The following is a 21,353-nucleotide window of genomic DNA, read 5'->3' on the forward strand; positions in this document are numbered from 1 at the left end:
CACCTATATGTTTTATTCCAAAGATTAGGTGATCTTTAGGCACTAATTCATGGTTAAATGCACTGAGGTTGGAGTTCTAATGGGGCCTGGTTCCTTAATATTTTTTAAAACAAACCTAAGTTTTCTCAATACTTACTTAACCTGTTATATGAAGCAACAAGACACGTCATTCGTTTTAAATTCAATGTAAACGCATATTAGGTAATACTTATGCCTTCTTATCTTCTTTTCTTTTTTATATTTGACGTTACTTATTAATACTTTTTCAAGCAGAAGAAACACATGGTCGATTTCCAAAATCATTTTCTGGCGCTAGTTATACAATGATTCATTCTCTATTTATCGGAAAGGTATACAATAGCATCTTTTGATTTTGGTATCTTTAACTGTCATATGTGAAATCATGGTACGGTGTACTATTAATTTACTTAAACATCTAAAAAACAAATTTCAAACACCTCTGGCCACTCCCTTTTACATCCCATTAGGGTTGTTTTTTGCCCAAAAGGAATGTTGTAGTGCACAATATTTTCTCTCTCTCTTTTCATTTTTTCTTTTAAAACCCGATAAGCAGGGTGAACTGGTCAACTAAGAAACTTGAAACGATCGGCAAACATCCAATCCAAACTAGCAACTCGACTGATTCTCCCAGGTGAAAATTTATCATTAAAAAGATAAAACATGGATAATGAAAGCATAAAAAATTAAATCGTGGGAAATGGTTGATCTAGATGATTTGATTATCTGATAAAATTAACTAGTTCCCTGCCCAATTTTGTTGGGAACTAGCATCGTTCACAGTTCCAATCAAGAACCGAGTTAGCTCCCACCAGTTCCTAATTTATATGGGGCTATTCCAATCTAAATTAACATTTTCTAAAACAAATGTTAAACTATGGATTGTAGTTTGCAAACCAAGGCGTGAAAACATGAACAGAGCTTAGGGCCCTGGGCTATTTGGAAGGCCTCGTTTTCTTTTTTTTCATCTCAAGAGTTATTCTTGGAACGTGAAACTGGTAGTTGGAGATGTATTATTGATTGGGCACAAAGTTAAAAATAAAATTTATCAAATATTGTAATGTACTTTAATATATTAAATTTCACATCTAACTAAATATGATTATGACCTACTCGAACTAATGAAAAAAAATTTCATAATATAAAATCCCTAATGCTTTTGGTTCCTTCATAATCATATACACCAGCAAGTAGCAACTAATGTCTTCCCATAGACAGAGTGAGATCAAAATTAGTCCAAGAGAGAGAGAGATACAGAGAAAGCTATTTGGAGATACTACTCTTTCAAACTTGTTTTCCTTGTTGTTATGGATCAACCTTTGTAGCAGTACACATGCCTAGAGAGAGAGAGAGTAAAAATGCCTGAGAGAGATGGTGGGCACGAGTTAAAGGGAAAGAGATAGCAGTACACATGCCTATAGAGAGAGAGAGTAAAAATGCCTGAGAGAGATGGTGGGCACGAGTTAAAGGGAAAGAGAGATGTGAGAGAGAGTAAAAATGCCAGAGAGAGATGGGGGGTGCGAGTTAAAGGGAAAGAGAGATGTGGGGGAGAAAAAGAGATGTGGTTATTGAAAGAAAGACCTATGTGATATTTTACTATAAAATAATATATATATATATATATTTATTTATTATTTTTGTTTTGGTAAAATATCACTTATAAGTGGTCTTCCACAATAAGATATATTTTAAAATAAAATCACCATAACAATAAAACCAATATCTTAAAGCTTGATGCTATTGAAATAGCTATACACTATGTTTGAGAATATAAAGATAAGATTGCAAGAAATAAAAGAGAAAAGTGTCGGAGATTACCTCAAACGGGCTTATTACACCCCACATTGAGTCGCCACCATCAGATGGCGCGGGATCGACAATCTAACTTCAATCTCAATCCAGGAAAGCAAGTTTAAGCCAAACTAATTCTCTGGAACTTTTTTAGAATTTATTAGACCCATATCTTAACCCCAAGACTTATTTTGGCATATCCCATACTATCCAACTTTTAGATTATTCAAGATGAGAGAGACTTAGAAAGTAGCCTAGGGTTGAGGCGTGCCCCTTTAAAGATAAGCTAGGATAGAGAGAGGTCTAGAGAGAGGGGCTTTAAAGGGAGGAGAGAAATTTTTTTGAGAGAGTGGGGTATGCCCTTAGAGAGAGAAGAGCGATGTGTAGATAATAGGGGGGTACACCCCTATTTATATTGCAAATTTGGGTTTAGGATTTCTCATAATTTACATATTAAGTGAGATTGAACATGGACCATCAATCAATGGTGACTTGTGGGGTGGAGATCTAAACTATCTATTCCATAGATGGTCCCTCAACAATATGGAAGGTGCATGAACTATTGTCCTCCTTTTCTAAACTATTTTTCAATTAATATGAATTAAGTCAAATTAATTTCAATCAAATATTGTGCATTCCATAAAACAATACAAGCCTACTCATAGTTTCTATAAAATATTTCAAAACACATCAAGTCAATATTTAGTCAAATATTTCCAACCTTAAGATTCTATCTGACCTCATACGATATCTTATCATAATGGAAACAAAATAAGAGAGATAAGGGTTGGGGCGTGCCACCCAAGGAAAGCATGCATGGGCCCATGTGCACCCATGAAATTTTATTTTATATTTAAAAATAATAAAAATAATTTTATAATATTTATTTGAATATTTAAACCATTGTAAATTCAATATCTTTAATTTTTCAAATCCAAATTTCATAAATAAAATATCCAGACATTCATACAAATTCAAATAATAAGTTTAAAATAATTTATATCATAAAATAAACATAATTAAATTAATTTGATAGGAAATGGATCCATATAGTTAAGGAATTACATCAACAATCGTGTGTCACTCCACCTTTAACTGTGGACTACAGACCACACTTGTTTTATCAAACCAACCTAGTGTTTTTCATGACCCACAGTCAAAGCATGGGCTCATTAGCGGGTCACCAAAGTCTGACCGATGAGCCAATGAGTCGCAATCCCAATATGTGAATTTCAGGTCCTCCCCTAGAGACGAGTTAATGCCACCAATACTTGATGTGACTACAACTACTATAGTGTATGGGGGTATCTCTCACGCAGGTATACGCTTCACCCAGAAAGATGGTTTGCTTTCCCAAAACTGTCTATCGACATGCAAGCAGTGTGATGGTACATGAATGAGGCTTTGGATCCCATCTCTGAAAGCCACCATCACACACAGGGGTCACACAGTCCCTCTGTTCACTCATCCAGGCATACTCTGATCTCATAAAGGGTTGACCCATTAGAATCATTATCGGTTGATATTTTATGCCCAGGTAACATGGGTTTTTTCCAACCAACTGGTCAGACCGTCAAGTACAGTCTGGTATAGGCAAACACGGTTTGTATAATATGGTCTATGAGGAACCACACTCCCACTGAGTTTGTGATCCAATATATCAAATGTTTTATTACAATCACTTATAAAAGGCCTTTTAGTGGCCACACAAACCCAACAGTTATGAACAATGTTTAAAAAATCGAATTGGCCTTAGAAACCGCCTATTAGCTGATTTGGAGTGAACGATAAATCTGCCGGTTCAATCGGCCTAATCGGGTAGGTCCCCGACAAGTAAAAAAATCGCTAAAAAATAAAAAAATATAAAATAAAATCTTAAAAATATGAAAAGTATATTTAAAACATGATTAAACAAAACACATCCCATGAAGTTAAAAAATAGTGAAAAATAGATTTAAAAAAACCATTTGTGTTTAGGGTATTTTTAGAATTTTCTAGAAACGATAGGAAAATAGAAAAATAAGTATTAATAGCCAAAACACTTTCCAATTTTTGCCAAAATGATAAAAAACATTCAAAAACACATTACAAATATATCCCTTATTTTTTAGGATTTTATATAAATTATTTTGATTTTTTTAAATTACTAGGCCTGACCACCTAAACAATATCGGGAAGTGCCCAGTTCCGATTTGACAGCTGGTTCCGAGTTTGCAAACAGTGGTTATGAGCTTGAGTGAAAGAGATGGGTTTTTAGTGAGAGAGACGGGTTTTGAGTGAGAGAGAGAGTTTTGATGCTTGTTTATTGTCGGATTTGTGTGATACACTTAAGAGTACAGATGCGTAGAGAGAGAGAGGTGTTTGTAGAGAGATAAAGGAGAGAGAGTAGTTATTTGTAGACAGAGAATGGATCGCTTGATTTATATTTTGGGCATCAGTTTCTTCTTCTAAATCTTCCAATGTGAAAGATGCTGCTCATTGAAAGTTATTTGTAGAGAGGCAGGGATCGTCTAATTATATTCTGGACGCTCGATTCTCTCTCTAAAGTGAAAGTTCTGTTGGGCGGTAGGTGTGTTAGAGAGAGAGGGAACAATTAGCGATTGTTTTAGAGAGAGAGAGAGGGAATAATTAGTGATTGTTTTAGAGAGAGAGTTGAGAGTTATTTGTAGAGAGGTTCGCATCGTTCGATTTATATACGCCAGATTCTCCTACTAAAGCGAAGATGTGGTTGCTTGATAGGTGTGCATAGAGAGAGAGCATTTAGTGAATTTTAGAGAGAGAAAGAGTAATTAGTAAATGTTATAAAGCGAGAAAGAGCCATAAGGGAATGTTATAGAATACGGAGACCAATTAGTGAATGTTAGAGAGAGAGAGAGCAATTTGTGAATCTTAAAGAAGGAAATAGTGAATGTTAGAGAGAGCAATTATGGAATGTAGGAGGAGAGAGAAAAATTAGTGATTGTGAGAGCAATTAGGGAATGTTAGAGAGAGAGCTCAATTATTGAATGTTAGAGAGAAACAATAAGTAAATATTAGAGAGAAACAATTAATGAATGCTATATATAAGAGAGAGTATCTTATATATGCGAGGGAAATAATAATATCAAATTCAAGACGTCATGGTGCGGTATCTTGTCATTAATATTGTAGAGAGAGATTAGTGAATGTTATAAGGAGAGAGCTAGTAGTGGATGCTAGAGCACAATTAGTGAATGTTATACGAGAGAGAGAGAGCAATTAGTGGATATTAGAGAGAGCGTAATTAGTGAATGTTATACAAGAGAGAGCAATTAGTGGATGCTAGAGAGAGCAATCAGTGAATGTTAGAGAGATTAGTGAATGAATGTTAGAGAGCGAGAGCTATTAGTGAATATTAAAGAGTGATTAGTGAATGAATGTTAGAGAGAGCAATTAGTGAATGTTAGAGAGAGAGAGAGAGATTAGTGAATGTTAAAGAGTGATTAGTGAATGAATGTTAGAGAGAGAGAGAGAAGCAATTAGCGAACATTATAGAGAGAGATTGGTGAATGTTATAGAGAGAGAGAGAGAGCAATTAGTGAATGAATGTTAGAGCGAGAAGAAAGTAATGAATGAATGAATGTATGTTAGAGAGAGAGAGAGAAAGGGTGGTTGCCAGGGGAGGAGAAGGCGAGCGAAGGTGGTGTTTGTGTTGATGTGCGGTGCTTTCAAGGGGCGTCAACGTCTAAGCGGGTTGGTGTGTCACTTTTGCTTCCTCGTCCACGGCAGCGCCCAAAAACCTCCTCCAAAGTTGACCTACGTTTACCAATTTTAGAGCCGACAAAAAGCAAACGCCCGACAAAATCCCCTTCATTCTCCCCCTTTTTTCCATCTCTCCCTCCGCCATTTTTAGCGGCTCCGCTAAATTCAGCAGCGAAATTATTTCCACCACTCAAATTTTGCTTGCTTGCTTACTGGTTGGTAAGTAAGTAAGCTTTTCTCCGCCGCTTTCTTAGGGTTTTTCTTTTACCCTTAAAAGGAGGGTTTGTGTAGCAGCTTTCTCTCTAAAATGACCGTAGTGCCCCTTTCAGTGGATAGCTCCAAATTACCCATTGGACACCCGACCGGAAGTTCTATTGGTCACCTTTTTGGCATTTATATCCAAACTACCCTCGTAAAAAAAATTTCAAGTCGGGGGCTTCGTTACGGCTCATTTTTTTTATTAATTATATTTGAAAGCGTAAAAAAGATGTGGGATTAATTTAGGTTTAGTGACGTGATTAGTGACAGAAAACGACAATATGAGGATTGTTGCACTATGTGTTTTCCCTATGGATTAGTTCTAAACTAACCCCTCTTCAGTACCTGCAATTTGCATTTTTTTTAAAGGGCGTCTTCAGCACGAATCTGGAGCATCACAAGAAAAGCAAAGCCGTGTCAATTTCGACAAACCCTAAGACTTGAAAGTAGAATTAACATGTCACAAGACATGTTAGTTTTAGGCCATAACCCAAATTTTCAAATCTATAATTATCAAGATCGAAATCGTCGTCAAAATATTATTCTGATGCTCAAACGAAAATTTTCAACTTATCTCAGCATGAGCTTTAAAAAGGTGCAACCCTGCACTAACCTGTCCCCTTTTTCTTTGTTATAATTTTTGTACCAGTTTTTTACAAATGGTTTCATCTACGGTGAAGGACTAAAGGCAACCCTAATAATGGCAACGTCATGGCCCTTTAAAAATTAAAATACTAATAATATTACAAGGCTATTATAGTCATTCCCCACTTCCCACCAACCCCAACAGCCGCTTTCTTTAATAGCGGGTCAATCTTGTAATTTTCAAAGGTGTTAGGGGTACTTAGGGGAGAAGCAATTATTTTCTGGACAAAGTACGTAAAGAGGGAAATATTTAAGTGTTTAGAGAGAGAAACAGAGAGAGATAGAGAGAGAGGGGGGGAGTGGGGCAAAGGCAATGGCCGTTGTTTTCGGTAGAAGATGCAGTGAAAGAAGCCAAGGGTTTCGAGCCAGGAGACGAGGGAACATGCTTCGATCTCTTTCTCTCTCTACTTTACTCAAACCCTAGGTATTTTTCTCTCTCTACTCAGCTCTTTGTTTATTGCTTTCTCTCTCTACACTTCTGTGCTTATTGGCTTTTCTATTTCCCTGTCTCTCACTGTCTCTCGCTCCATTTTCCGTTTCTTTTTATCTGTTATTTTTCGGGGTTTGACTTTGGAGAGAGAAAGTGCATCGCTTTCTCTCTTCTGAGTTTTATCGGAGTTGTCGCAGAAGGGTTCTTGGTAGTAGTTTCAGTGTGGTTTTTTATGTGATGGAGTTGGTGTCAGTGCTGGAGATGTGGTTTTTTATGTGATGGAGTTGGTGTCAGTGCTGGAGATGGGTTTTATTTTCGGTTTTTGGGTCGATTATTGATGGGAAGACAAGGGTTAGGTATGAATGACTTATCTTTATTATTAGAACTATTGTTATTGCTATTTCTGCTTTTTGGATGATATATTTGTCTGTTGGGAGGAAAGATTAGGAGATTATTGGCCAGTATATTGGGACTAGGATCGCCCTTTATGTCGATGAGGTTTCGCCTCATCGGGATCGGGTGATCTATTTTTCAAAATTTTAGGATTTTTTTTGTTGGTAATGCTCTACAACTTTAAAATGGTCAGCATATAGCATGTGCATGGCCTGTCTATATTGTAGTTAGTGGTCAATATCGCGATTATATCGTTTATTCCAGGCCATTTATATCATTTTCTTTATTTTTAGTGGATTTGTTTTAGTTTTTCCTCCGTAAATTTTTGAGGTGTTTCTCTCTTCTGAAGAATGGATCTTACAAACCCGAGTATTTATTTTTCTCTCATCACTGCATCCGATTGCCATGCGCTTATGGATGTTCGAGCAATTGTCCTTTTTTGGGTTTTTTTCTTAGTGGGTAAATTAATTCATATTTTGGGGTCCATTGTTTGTGACTCTCACTTGTTATGCCTTGAAATGGGAAGGTATACATGTCAACTGTTGGTTTGTTTTTATCTCTATGGTGCTATTCATCTTTTGATTTTGATTTGGAAATACATATTGAATGTGGAAGAGATCGATCTGCCAATTACTGGGTTAACTGGGGTATTTGTAAAGTGGAGTTAATCTGTGGCCTACAACAGAGCTCTGAATTCTTACCTTTTTCTTACTGTAAGTTAACGCTATGATTTTGGTTCAATGGTTTTAGGAAGAATTTGTTATTATATTAGCTGCATTTGTCGTAATTCGTGCAACTTATTGTTTATTATGGTTGGGTAGGTGCTTCACCATAAGTAGTTAGAGTTATATCACTGCACTCTATTTTCAAAACACCTGCGGAATTTGGAGTTAAAGTGAAATTTTTACTTTTTTTGATTTTTTTATTTGCCACTGAATTGGAACGTGCTGTTTGAATGCTTTTCTGATGAGCAGTTTCTCTCTGTCTCTTTCTCTCTAACTCTAATTTCTGATGTTTGAATTGTTTGCACCATTTAATTCCCCAGCAAAGATAGAGATTTGGATTTTGAAGGTTTTGCTATTTTTGAAAGTTCGTGCTGTTTTTGTTGTTCTCATGATAGTTAGTTTACAGGTATTATGAAGTATATGGTGTTTTGGCCTTTTATTTTTTACTTGACATTATGTTTCTTGCCCTTTTCTAGAATAATTTGTAAATGCCTTTAAGTTTGACTGTTTGCTTTGGTGTTTATTGTCATCATTTCGTGGTTTTGTGTTTGTGGTCTTTTCTGACTTAGTGGTCTCCTTAATTTTTTGAAGAGATGATGAGATCTTCAAGTATTCAATGGGCAAAAGTTTTATACTTAGCTGGATGATAGGGGTTGTTTGAGACTCATTCCAGTCTCTTATCCTTCACGAGTCTACTCTTTGTTGCCCTATTTGTCCAATGTTTGGGAGTAGTTGGTGATTGCCATTGCCATACTGGAATGAAGGTGTGTGAAATGATGTAATTGAATGGTTAGAATGTTGTCCCAAAATAAATAAATTTGTCTGCTGACTATTTTCTACGCTAGCAGTCTTGGTTGTAGCCAAAATTAAGTAAATTCATGGTCCTGTATTCTTGTGCAAATGTGTGTTCTAGAACAGAGGTATTCATTGCTCGCCACATCTCAATATCATTTGATACTTCTCTGAGGTTTATTGGTAGAAGTGATATTTTAGATGATACTGATCTGAAAGGACTTTTTTAATTTGGACATCATTTCATGAGGTATTCAACTGCGCAGCAGTTGAGGAACCATTATGTTCGTTATTCTGATTTTGGAGCAGTGTTTGAAAACTTGAATTCGGTGGAAGGTTTGGGCGCTACTGATACTGTTTCGACTTTCCAAGTTGAAAAGTAAACTTGAAAAACTTGTTGAATTTTTCCAATTTATGTGCAAAAAAATGAAAAGAAATTATGACAGTCAAACTCAGCTCGTCAACCAAGCATTTCAAAATGCTATCAATCTAGGGTAGACAATTTCTTGGTCAAATCAACAGAAAAATTGTATAAAACGAAAAAGTCAGGACCATCCTGAGGTTTTTTATTTGATAAACTCACCTGCTGGATGAATCAAGTTGACTAGCAAGCTCCTATGACATGAAATGAGTTTTTTTTTACTATTTTAGATTTGACTATATTTGTGGCAAGCTGCGTAAATTGGATTTCCAGGAAGTATTATGTTTCCGAATGTATAGTAAACTATGTTCATCCAACCTTATATCATTTGAGAAAAGGTTATGTAAAGTTATTTATAGCCCAAAGTTGCAACTTGCAACTTCCATTGGTATACGTGTTCTTCTTCTATATTTATGACTTTCACATTTCACCCTGTCTAGGGCAATTGCAGCTATTTTGGTGGGCATTTTACTGTTTAGTAAAATGACGAAGCATCATTTTTGGAAAAGTACAGCATCCACATTGTGTGCATTCTTGAAGGCTGCACAAACACCTTCCAAAAGTTGCATTGAATATGGCCCAGTCCAAGGGCCATAAATTGATTTCGTTTTTTTTATTTCTATTTTTTACTAATTTGTTCACATGGAAATTGGGTGTACATGCATCTTTAGAGGCCGTACTCAATAAAACAAGAGAATAATTAAAATAAAAAAGTGACCACATGACCAATGAAACATTCAAGGGTATTTTGGACTTTTTTAATTGAATTATTTTTAAATTTTTTATTGGATGCACCATTGCTAGATGAATGGAAGACATAGCTTTCATGTGGATAAAACTTGTAAAACTAATAAATATAATCCACTTTGTGCCCTTGTATAGGCCTATATTCAATCTGAACTATTTCAAAGGTGATCAAGCACCTTTTAAGGTCCACATGATAAGTACGGCTGACCATCCCTTATATTTTTTTCTTCCACTGGTTTGAGAGTAATATGTATATGTTGAAAGGAGATTTGGTTGGCATCTGCACTGGTAGGGATGGCAATGGCCTTCAAGCTTACCTGTTATGGAATACACAGTATTAAGATTAAAATTCTGTCCGCATTTTATTGTTTGGTGTTCTTATTTATATCTTAAGCTTCAATTCTTGAAAGGACTAGTTGATTGATTGCTTCTACGAAGTGTAAAATATAGTTTTGGTACTGAGATCATGGTTTCTTTAGTCCATTGTCTTGGTTTCGATATTCCTTTCTTTGTATTTTTGCTTTTCTGTTGAGTGGTAATACTCGACACTTTGGTGTAATCTATGAATGTTTCCTATTGGTTTTTCCTGATGTCAGTGGCTATATGGTTTGGGTGAAGACTGGTTGTACTTATCTTGATTGATGGGGTTCCTGTAGGGTTCTTAGGAACCCCTAGCTTGCGGAATCGAGAACCCCAAATATCGGGATCCCACCCAAGATCGTGTACTCAATTGGCCAAATGTGAACTAGACGTATACAATTATAAATCGAGTGCAAGAATACAGCAAACATAAAAATCACACCACAACAACACACAATTTATGTGGTTCACCCCATAGGCATCCACATCCTCGACAAGTCGAAATCCACTATCACAATGAAAATTACAGTTTTGGGTTATAAGAGATATACCTCTCTCTAAATATCGGTAAAAGACCGTCACCGATATTTCCTTCTAAATTCGCTCTTCTGATCGAGCAACACCGTCGATCAATAGCTTCTTTCCTACGGCAATATTGCTACCGGAAAGATTACTTCGAGAGCAACTGAGAGATTTTCTCTCTAGAAGTGGAAGCCTAACTAATCCAAAACTCATGGGAATACCGTCTCTCTCTCGGAGGCCATGTCTCTCTCTCTTGGAGACCAATCTCCGAGATCCATTCCCATAACCCCCAAAGGGGTGACCCTCAAGAGGATGGTATTATGTCTTCTTTGATTATCGTTTATAGAGATTACCTTGAGCTTTTTTCTTGCTCCCCAAGAAACCCCTTCTCTTTTTACCATAATACCCTGAATCTTTCAATGAGAACATAGGTATGGTGATTTTGACTATCACCAAACCTAACAATCTCCACCTTGATAGTAAAATTACCATATTATCTTGCCGACCTTCATTGAATATATTTCTTGATTTCTTCCCACTTGCCTCCATTGTGGAGTTTTCACAAACACTTTGCCTCCATATCTCCACCTCAAACCATGTATCCATCAAACACCACCATTCGTCTTTTTCTTAATGCAAGCTTTAGTCCTGTACACACTTTGTGCTTTGATATCAATTGTAGGGTTCTCGGGAACCCCTAGCTTGTGGAATCGGGAATCCTAAATACTGGGATCCCACCCAAGATCATGTACTCAATTGGCCAAATGCGACGTCGATGAATACAACTATAAATCGAGTGCAAGAAATAAAGTAAACATAAAGATCACACTACAACAACACACAATTTACATCGTTCACCCCATAGGGCTACATCCACAGCTACGACAAATTGAAATCTACTATCACAATGAATATTACAGTTTTCGGTTACTAGAGGTATACCTCTCTCTAAATATTGGTAAAAGAACATCACCAATTGTCCCTTCTAAATCCCTCTCTCGATCGAGCAACACCATTGATCAATATCTTCTTTCCCACCGCAATACCGCTACCGGAAAGATAACTTCAAGAGCGACTAAGAGATTTTCTCTCTTTCTCTCTAAAAGTAGAAGCTTTACCAAACAAAAACTCATGGGAATACCGCCTCTCTCTTAGAGGCCATGTCTCTCTCTCTTGGAGACCAATCTCCGAGATCCATTCCCATAACCCCCAAAGGGGTGACCCTCAAAAGGATGGTTTTATGTCTTCCTTGATTATCTTTTATAGAGATTACCTTGAGCTTCTTTCTTGCTCCCCAAGAAACCCCTTCTCTTTTTACCATAATACCCTTAATCTTTTAACGAAAACACAAGTGTGGTGATTTTGACTATCACCAAACCTAACAGTACCAAATATTAGTGTTCTTATGTTTATGGGGATTTGATATTATGGAGACTGCGTTTATGTAACTTGAATGGCTTTGTCATTATCAAACAAAAAAATGAGTGGCTTCTACTAATGTGGTTTACATTCTTTTTTAGTTTGATCATTTAAGTGGCGGTCACGTCCAATCCATGCATGGGTTTGCCATTTCTTGATGAGCGAACACTATTAAAGTAGGTGGCAAAGGGTCATCGTCTAACTTCGGAGCATACTCGGAACTGATCCTATTCAGGCTGCACTGCTTTCCAAGAATCGGTAATGATGCAGACTTTATGCAACAAAGAATCAGATCAAAGTTCTGGGCAGTCAACATCTCCCTGTGTTGTTAACTGCCCATCATGGTGGAACTCAAGTGGGACCCAAGTTCGACAGCCTGCGATATGTAGGACTTTGAATTTGAACATGGACTCTTCTACTCAACATCACAGCCATGTGCAACAGTTGGGTGGTCAGTTACCTGACCAAGACTCATCCTCGACTCAGTCAACAGGTCAATCCCACCATGAAGTGGCTGCAGTGATGGGAGGGGATGCTAGGTTACAAGGTGTTCGTGCACCCTCTGGTACAAGCTACTCCCTTATTATTCTATTTTTATATTTGTAATATTGGACTTAATACCTTTGCTTTGTGCTTTGTGCATGTGTAGAGTTCTGAATTACGAATATCCATATGCTTTGTCAACTAAATGCATGGGTTCTATTTTTTATTAGTGAAAATCATTATAGTGGAATAGGAAAAGTATAAAATAAGATCAGGAGGTTCTTATGCGGCCCTTGTCCCCATTGTAGCCCTATCAACACCCACCCTATTTTTTAATCCTCGCCACTGAATTCGCTTCTCAGGTGATGGACAAAATTTACCACATGCAAATTACTTAAAGGGTGTGATTTGTCTAGAGCCTAGGCTCTAAACAATCAAATTAGAGCCTAGTGCCTGCCTTCAAATAGTGTCGAGAAATGTGGTTTCAATACTGGAAATCTTTGTGATAGTCTTAAAATATATTTTCATCTTTATTTATAAAGTTTAAATCTTCAAAAATAGTGTAGATCGTCAGATCTATGAAAACTTGAAGATCTTGAAAATTGACGGTCCAAAAATGCGTTATAAAATACACTATTTCCAAAACTTGAAATCCATTTTTTTTTCATGTTCATGCATCTTGATGTTAAGATGATCAATTTGAGGATATTTGGGCATCAAAACAACCTCTTCGAGGGAATTTTTTGAGGTAGGCTCTCTAATTTGATTGTTTAGATAAAAAAAATGTCATCCATTTTCAATGGGTGTTCAGAGAATCACCTTTAATAACTATTGGATAGGAAAATTCTTGTTTGCAATTTGAACTACTAAGACTGTACAGGAAAACCCTTGGCCGCAATTCTGAACTCCTTCCAAGATTATGTTTGGTTCTCAGCATGTGGCATTCAAATTCCCTAATGGTTCCTCAGATAACACCTGCTGACCTAATGGATCCTTGGTTTCCTTTGGGTGGTTAATCAAAATTCAACTGTAGTGTGAACAGAATGTGGCTGCCAATATGTTTCCAGTTGTTCACTTTTGATTTCTCTATTCAGGCTTTAGCCTAGCCCGATAAATGATGTTCCCATCTTATGATGTAAAGTAGCATAGATGCGCCTCTCATTCAAAAAACCCAGTTATTGCTCTCTTATTAAATACGTGAAATAATTGCTGAAATAGCCAACTGGAAAGGTTTGCTTCCTTTATTGCTCCAACATGTATTACACCATTCCACGCAAGTGTATTTGCAATAGAAAGAAAAGTAGTAGATGTTGGAAAGGTAGTACCTGAAAGACATGGGTCATACCAGTGATTGAAAAACAAGTTGCTCAGGCTTGGGCCCTTGCCGAGCCCGAGTTGTCCCGAGTTGGGTGTCCAACTCATGGATGTTAAAAACAATTTTAAAAAATCATAAAAAATCTTCTAAAATAATGAGTTTATTTGGGATGTTTTCTTTTTATGTTTTCTATCATTTTGGCAAAGATTGGAAAGTGTTTTGGTCATAAATACTCATTTTTACATTTTGCCATCTTTTTTGGATTATTTAAAAAATACCCCCCATCACACGTTGATTTTTTTAAAATCAATGTTGTAATTACTTTTTTAGAATCATTTTGAAGTGTTTTGCCTAATCTTACTTTAAACACACATTTCCTATTTTTCTGGATTTTTTTATATTTTTTATAATTTTTTGAACTTTTTTTTTGCTTCTACAATACTCAGCGAGTAACTTGGCTAGGGCCAGGTCCGATTACTCGGTCTGAGTCATATGGCTAGGGCCAGGGCCGATTACTCGGTCTGAGTCATATGGCTAGGGCCAGGGCCGATTACTCGGTCTGAGTCATACTTTCTAACACTGGGTCATACTGGGAGAGAGGTGGTAGAGGAGCTCCCACTTCATAACTGGGATCACCTTCATGCAACATGAAGACTCATCTTTTTCACAATTCAATCTATAATCATCATCATGATAAGTTTTGGCAAAGTTTTACATTGGCTGTCTACCTAACACAAACCAGCTCCTTTACCCAAGCATGGGATGGGTTAAGGGAAAGTTTAAGGTCTTCACCCTTTGACCAACAAATTAATCTATAATACTTCCAAGAAATTAGTCAGAAATGTAAGATTCCTATTTTTGTGAGATGTTACATCAATCAAATCCACTTGTGTATATTCCTATATAATTGCTATGGATTATGATGATAGAATTGGGAGCCTTGAGAGGGGTTTTCTTTGGAATAATGGACTGGTGAGGTGGGAATTTTATTTTGTTTGAATAAAGGAGTAATTCATCCCCTATTCTCGTGCTTCAAAATTTATCAGTGGTTGATTAAGAAACTGGAGAAACCTAAGGGTTATTGCCAATGTTCCAAAAAACAATGGGCAGTGCCTAGGTGACCGTCCAGGCCACCTAGCGCCTAGCCCAAGTGGAAGAACATGGGTGGGAGGTGTTGGAAAGAAAAGTTCTAGGTCCAAATTGTGTGTAAAGAATGCATATTGAGACATTTTAAATACATTTTATATGTTCAATCAATGAAAACTCCAAAGACAAAACGAAAGCATTTGAGTTTTGGACAATTAGTTAATAACACATTAAGAAAAATATAATCCAACATTCAAGTTCTAAACATAACACATAGTCCATAGTCCAAACTCCGTCCGTACAGTTCATAGCCCATACCAGACCATGATTACCATCCTAGTCAATAGTCCATACTCCGTATTCCATACACAACTCCATCTATACACTGCATAGTCCATACCATTATCATGATTACCATCCTAGTCCATAGTCCATAGTCCATCCTAGTCAATAGTCCATACTCCGTATTCCATACACATAACTCCATCTATACACTGCATAGTCCATACCATTATCATGATTACCATCCTAGTCCATAGTCTATGTACAAACAATGCAAGTTTTTTCTTTTCTTTTATTTTCACTTCAAATGTGAAAAAAGGGATTAACCCCGCCCCCTCCCCCCCCCCCCCCCCCCCTTCCCTTGCCCCCCTTATTTAGGGGGAAAAAGGATGAAAATGCCCCTCCATGAGCGGCATTTTTGCCTATGGGAAGGGCCGCTAGGCCTGGGTGATGATGCGCCTAGGCCCTCCTGGCCCACCTAAGTGGCTGCCTAGGCTTTGGGTGGGCCGCATTTTTAAACTATGGTTGTTGCACATTATGTGGATAAACTCAGGTTTTGGGAGGATGGAAGGGTGTGGGGAGCTTTTCATCTCACTTCCTACTACGAGAGCTCTGGTTTGCAATCAAGAAGCGGGCTTGAAACAAATTCGAGTTAAGAAGTTTCTGAAGTGTTAAGGTAATTGGGTTAAGGTATTGGTTTTCGGAGAAATTTTCAGGCCAGAATTTGGTGAAGTTTGTTGTTTGGGATTTCTAAAACAACCAGAGAGACGAACATGGATTTTTTACTTAAGGTTTTGGACAGGGGATCAAATGTCTGTGTTCTTTGGAAATTATGCCAGGGCTCACCTAGGGACTCTTATGTGTTCATGGGAATGAAATGGGCTAGGATGCCAGTTTTAGGGATCAGCTAATTCATGAAGCAATTGACATTTAAATGTAGGATTCGCATACAAACAGAGTTTCTGTTAGGTATCAGTCAGAAAAGGTTTTATGTATTAAATAACATGTTCTTAGTCCATCATTCAAAACTGGCATCCCGACTAACACCTCTTATTGAATATAGTTGCTCTGTTGCTTACGTTGAAAGATAGTTGAGAAGCTTAGAACGGCCTAGTTGTTGACTGTTTTACTCCCATTTATTTGAGATAGATGTCTGTTCTTGGTCCTAGCTGTGGTCACCCTTTCTCTTTTCTTTGCCGGAATGCATATTGATCGACAGTTTGACTGTGGTTGTCTGTAAAGTGTTACTGTTCCTGGAGATCCTTCTTATTGTCTTACATTGAATAGATTGCTCTTTAACCTACCAAAAGAAAACGGTTTCCACCTATGGTCCTTAAGGCGAAGTGTTTTCCCCTGGGAATCTGGATTCTGTGCTCTACCAGATTAACCAAGAAATAGGTGAAGCATATAACTTCCAACTGTTCTGTGCTCTACCAGATTAACCAAGAAATAGGTGAAGCATATAACTTCCAACTGTTCTGTTGTTGTCTATTTTACTCTCCCTCTTATCTGAGATAGGTGTCTGTTCTTGGCTCTGCTGTACTCATCGTTTTTGTTTTTCTTTGCTGTCATGCATTTTGCTCAACATTTTGGGTGTAGCTGTCTCCAAAGTGGTACTATTCCAGGATATCCTTCGTATTGTCTTATCTAGAAGGATTTGCTCTCGAACCTACCAAAAGAAAAAGGTTTGTGCTCATGTTTCTTCAAGTCGATATCGTTTTCCTTGGAAATCTGGATGTAGGCTCTCCTAGACTAACTAAGAAAGGTGGGGCATGTGGTGCTTTCACTTTCCACTATTGTGGACCAACACTTATGAGGTACTGGCTCAAGTGTTCTCTCGTTTTGGAACCAATTCACTCTTTTTGTGAGCATATTTATCGTTTTGAATGTAACTACTTTACTCAACAGTTAACAATATAAAAAAAAACTACTTTACTCTAGCCCAAGGACATTTTGTCAGTTATATGACCCTTGTATGCATTCTGTATTGTGTGAAATGAATGCAACCAAAACCCAAAAGACTAAACGTGACTGCTCTCAAATTTGGGCGATGCTTGTGATTTATCTATTTCTTTTTGCATAATGATGTTTTGTTTTTCAAATTTCTAGTTGAAAGTTTAATACTAATTAACGAAACCATCAATGAAAACTCAACTTGTGTTTGGCTTGTATTCCATTTCTTTAATGACATTTTTTATCATCAAATGGCATGTATAATTTCAATGACAGTCCTAATCAGTTTCTAACAATAAAATATATTTTTAAGGATCTTGGCTGGAGGCCTTAAATTTCTATTCAACCAGGAGAATTTTGTATGAAATGTTATAGTTTGTCAGTTTTTCATACCATATTTCTTTGATTAGGAAATTTCATTTTAATTTTTATTTCTTCTTGAGTGATTATGTGTGCCTTCTTTTTTCAGCATACGATGAGAATGATGGGAAGGGTGTTGAAAGTCATGTTAAATCACTGTTATCTTTAGGGACTTCTGAGGGTGTTTTTCCACATGCACAGATTGAATACGGCCATCCAATTGTAAGTTTGGGCTGTAATTTGAGATCTCTATGTTTCCTTTTTTGGCCCTCTTTTTGATAATTGAGGTTTCAGCTCAATTATCAAAAATGAAATTAATGCTTCTAGTATGTGTTTCAGTGTTTAGCTTGACCATTTTTGGCTACTAAGCTAATTCCTGTTTGAGCTTCAGACGCGTATGTCATACCCCTATGCTGATCCATACTTCAGTGGTGTGGTAGCTGCTTATGGAACTCAGGCTGTGGTAAGCTGCATTAGTTAGCCTTTTTTGATGGCTATTTTTTAATTAAGAATTGCCTTTTTTGAGTAGATCAGTTAGGAAGTTGCTTTTTCTTAACTAACACAAAATTGCTTCACTTGTGATTGGAATGAAATTCTTACGGTTTTCAATTACCAGAGAAGATTGAATTTGTATATTACACTATCAACAGTGCCTGAACATGAATATGACTTATGTTGGGCAGCACTGCTCATACTCCCCTTGTTAAATCCAATGACATAAAATTAAGTCTCTAAGATGAGACTTTCTAGAAAGCATGCATAAAATCAATAGGTTAATGGTTGTCTCTTTTACAATTCACACAAATTAGCACGAATGAATTTATGTGGCTGGTGTGATTGTAAAGTGGTGGTGCCTATTGGAACAGCAGTGCTGCACAATTGTTGCCCTTGTACTCTTATTATTCCTGCATGCTGCTGTATGTTAACATCTCTAAACACAGAAATAGGTTGAAACTCAAGATAGTGCTATACGATGTGAGATGTCCATCTTTGTTCGAAGTTTGAAACTAGAGAGAATCTGGATACATCTTAAACATTTCATATATTTATGATCTTTCCGTTGAGGTTTTATGGCATCAGGTCATAAATCTTGAGATATGCAAATGATGTAACTGCCTTAGAAATGTTCGAGAATGGAATACAAAATTATCGGAATTGATGGATCTGTATCTTGCTTGTCAATTTCTATTTGGCCCTCGGTTTGCCTGGATACCTTATCACATTATTGATGTCCACAAACATGGAGGCTAGATGTCATTCTTGAGACACTTCAGGATACGGTGGGACACTAATCAATGTTGGACAAAATGTGGGTCATGGCACCCTTCCAAATGTTAAAATAGGGGACTTCATATTGGCATGCAATGCCTTAATTTTAGGATGTTCCTTTCCAGAAGTTGATTTTTGAAACCACATGTTAACATGTTAAACCTTTTTACAATGAAGTTTGAAGAAACAGGTGTACGGGTATTTATGCAAAATTTCTACTTATTTGTAGAAGCGACACAATATTGAATGTTGACTCTAATTTTGGGAAAAAACTCCGATGCTGATGATGTAAACTATGAGACCATTTATCTTTGTTACAACTTACAAGGAGGTCATTATTACTTGTGGTCATCAGATGTCTTGCCGTGTATCACAAAGTTCGTATGTATATATATATAGCTATGATTCTGTCAATCAAAAACTAATATTTAGCCATTGCACTATTCAGAAACCTGGCTAAAAAAAATTTCTGTTAACATGGATATATCATGCACTTGTAGATCCATCCTCAAATGTTTGGGTTGCAACATACTCGAATGCCCCTTCCCATTGAGTTCATGGAAGATGAACCAGTTTATGTTAATGCAAAGCAATACCGTCGGATCCTTCGGCGGAGACAATTGCGGGCGAAGTTGGAGTCGCAGGATAAATTGGTCAAAACCAGAAAGGTGTGCCTGCTTTCTTGATCGATTGATCACTTGATTTTCTGGCTTCTTTTTTTTTTTAGTGTATCGATTGCATGGACTCTGGAAAACCTGAGTCCATCCATCGCCCTATTATGTGAAATGATGGTCAGCAGTGGAGAGGGGATGGGATCTCCAAGAAGAATGCAGGACCTTAATGTTGGGTTCCACTCTCTTTATTGCCATCCATCATTTTATTAGAGAACAGACCATGGTATTTTGTAGTGCACGGGATTATAGTATATTCTCCAAAATGAAAATGGGTGCCCATGTTTCGCCATCCATTTTTTCTGACTCTCCATCTCGTTTTGCAGCCTTACCTCCACGAGTCCCGACACCTTCATGCCATGAAAAGGGCAAGGGGAACAGGGGGTCGCTTCCTCAACACAAAGAATCTTGAGGAATCAAAGGCCACGGTTGATGGTCAAAAGGGTTCGGAAGGTGGAGCCCTCCTCCAGCTTGGTAGTCTCTCAGAATCCGAGGTCCTTCAGTCCGAGAACAACAATCCTAGCTCTGGTGGTCCCACCACCTCGGGGTCTGAGGCCACAAGCTTCTCTCACCCCGAAGGCTTCTATGACCCACAAGAGTTTCGATTGAATGGGTTTCACCTGCATAACGCAAGCTATGGTGGGCCCCACCACATGTTTTCGGTGATCCGATGAGGCGAGTGGGCCCCATTGCTCTGGTCTGTGGCCTGTCGGTACGAGACATGTGACAGTTTCTGTGGGGCTTATGCTTGCGTATGGGCAATTCATCCTTGGCTTGGTTTATGTCACTTTTCCTCCGTTTTCAATGTGGCAGGGGAGAAGGGGAAGAACTACAGACTTTGTGTAATTTGTTATGGTGAGTTCTGGAACTGGTTGTAATAGTGAAGGGTGCAAGGAGTTTATTTGTGTAAAAGCAGGATCGGTCCTTCCTTTTTGGGTTTGTTGGAGTTCAAAACTTCAAATGGTTTTTGTTTCTCTCTCTCTCTCGCTCTCTCTCACTCACAAAATTTTCTGCTCTTTCTATCTCATTCTCCTGCCATGAAGATTAAATTTCTGGACCGTCTCATTCAGCTTGCTCGAGTGATTTTGGCTGTTCTCTCTCTCTCTATCAAAACTTGCTGCTCTTTCTATCTCATTCTCCTGCCATGATTAAATTTCTGGAGGTGGAGGTATTTTTAGGACTGCAAATGTTCCACCTAAATATTTCTTAGAAGAATTGACTGCACACTAAATAGCCTGAAAATAACTGAAGGATCAGTTCTCGGAGTAGTTAGATATAGGCGTTTTGAGTACTGAAAAATCCTTTTTCTATTTTCAAGTGCTCATTGTGATTCTTGAAATTCTAATAAATTTTTTTTTCTACGTAGGTCAATTAGAGGGAGAGTACATCTTTTGCTCCTCATACACCAAAGAAATTGAAAAAAATAATGAAAAAAGAGTCGCTATTTCGGGACCTCCCTGCCAAGATATCTTTTATTCAGTGGTATGATTGTTATGAATCAAAAAATTGGCGTGGGGCAATGGTCCAAGCCTTGCTTCCAAGTTAATGTGTTTTATTTCTTAACAAGAAATTCCACTGCAGCCAGTCCCAACCTGGTCATGCCGGTCCCATGCCCATGCCCAACCTGATCATGCCGGTCCCATGCCCATGCCCAACCTGGTCATGCGGGTGGTTGTGTAGGTATAGCTAGAGT

General features: G+C 37.5%; 1 protein-coding gene and 1 pseudogene across 3 annotated transcripts; both read left to right on the forward strand.

The window, feature by feature from the left end:
* Positions 1-6,711: 6,711 nt before the first annotated feature.
* On the forward strand, positions 6,712-20,572 carry LOC18439357 (nuclear transcription factor Y subunit A-3). Of its 3 annotated transcripts, none has more exons than XM_020670482.2 (6): positions 6,712-7,218; positions 12,343-12,806; positions 17,830-17,942; positions 18,112-18,183; positions 19,490-19,657; positions 19,987-20,572. In XM_020670482.2, exons 2-6 carry the CDS (start codon positions 12,503-12,505, stop codon positions 20,332-20,334), a joined length of 1,005 nt encoding a protein of 334 aa, XP_020526141.1. In that variant the 5' UTR covers positions 6,712-7,218; positions 12,343-12,502; the 3' UTR covers positions 20,335-20,572. The 3 variants fall into 3 exon arrangements, with proteins under 3 accessions (XP_020526141.1, XP_011625285.1, XP_088720477.1); XM_011626983.3 differs by having other exon boundaries at positions 6,712-6,856; XM_088864351.1 differs by having other exon boundaries at positions 6,712-6,856; positions 12,477-12,806.
* On the forward strand, positions 10,191-10,307 carry LOC148782201 (U6atac minor spliceosomal RNA; annotated as a pseudogene).
* Positions 20,573-21,353: the final 781 nt, after the last annotated feature.

The sequence above is a fragment of the Amborella trichopoda genome, chromosome 4, assembly GCF_054954075.1.
Source record: "Amborella trichopoda isolate Santa Cruz 75 chromosome 4, AtrichopodaSantaCruz75HAP2 v2.0, whole genome shotgun sequence".
Classification (NCBI taxonomy): Eukaryota; Viridiplantae; Streptophyta; class Magnoliopsida; order Amborellales; family Amborellaceae; genus Amborella; species Amborella trichopoda.

Excerpts from the sequence above, each read along its gene's own strand:
- LOC18439357 (XM_020670482.2), top strand. The coding sequence starts at position 12,503 with ATGATGCAGACTTTATGCAACAAAGAATCAGATCAAAGTTCTGGGCAG. Across the intron at positions 12,807-17,829 it reads AGGTGTTCGTGCACCCTCTG|CATACGATGAGAATGATGGG; the intron begins GTACAAGCTACT and ends TTCTTTTTTCAG. Across the intron at positions 19,658-19,986 it reads AATTGGTCAAAACCAGAAAG|CCTTACCTCCACGAGTCCCG; the intron begins GTGTGCCTGCTT and ends CTCGTTTTGCAG.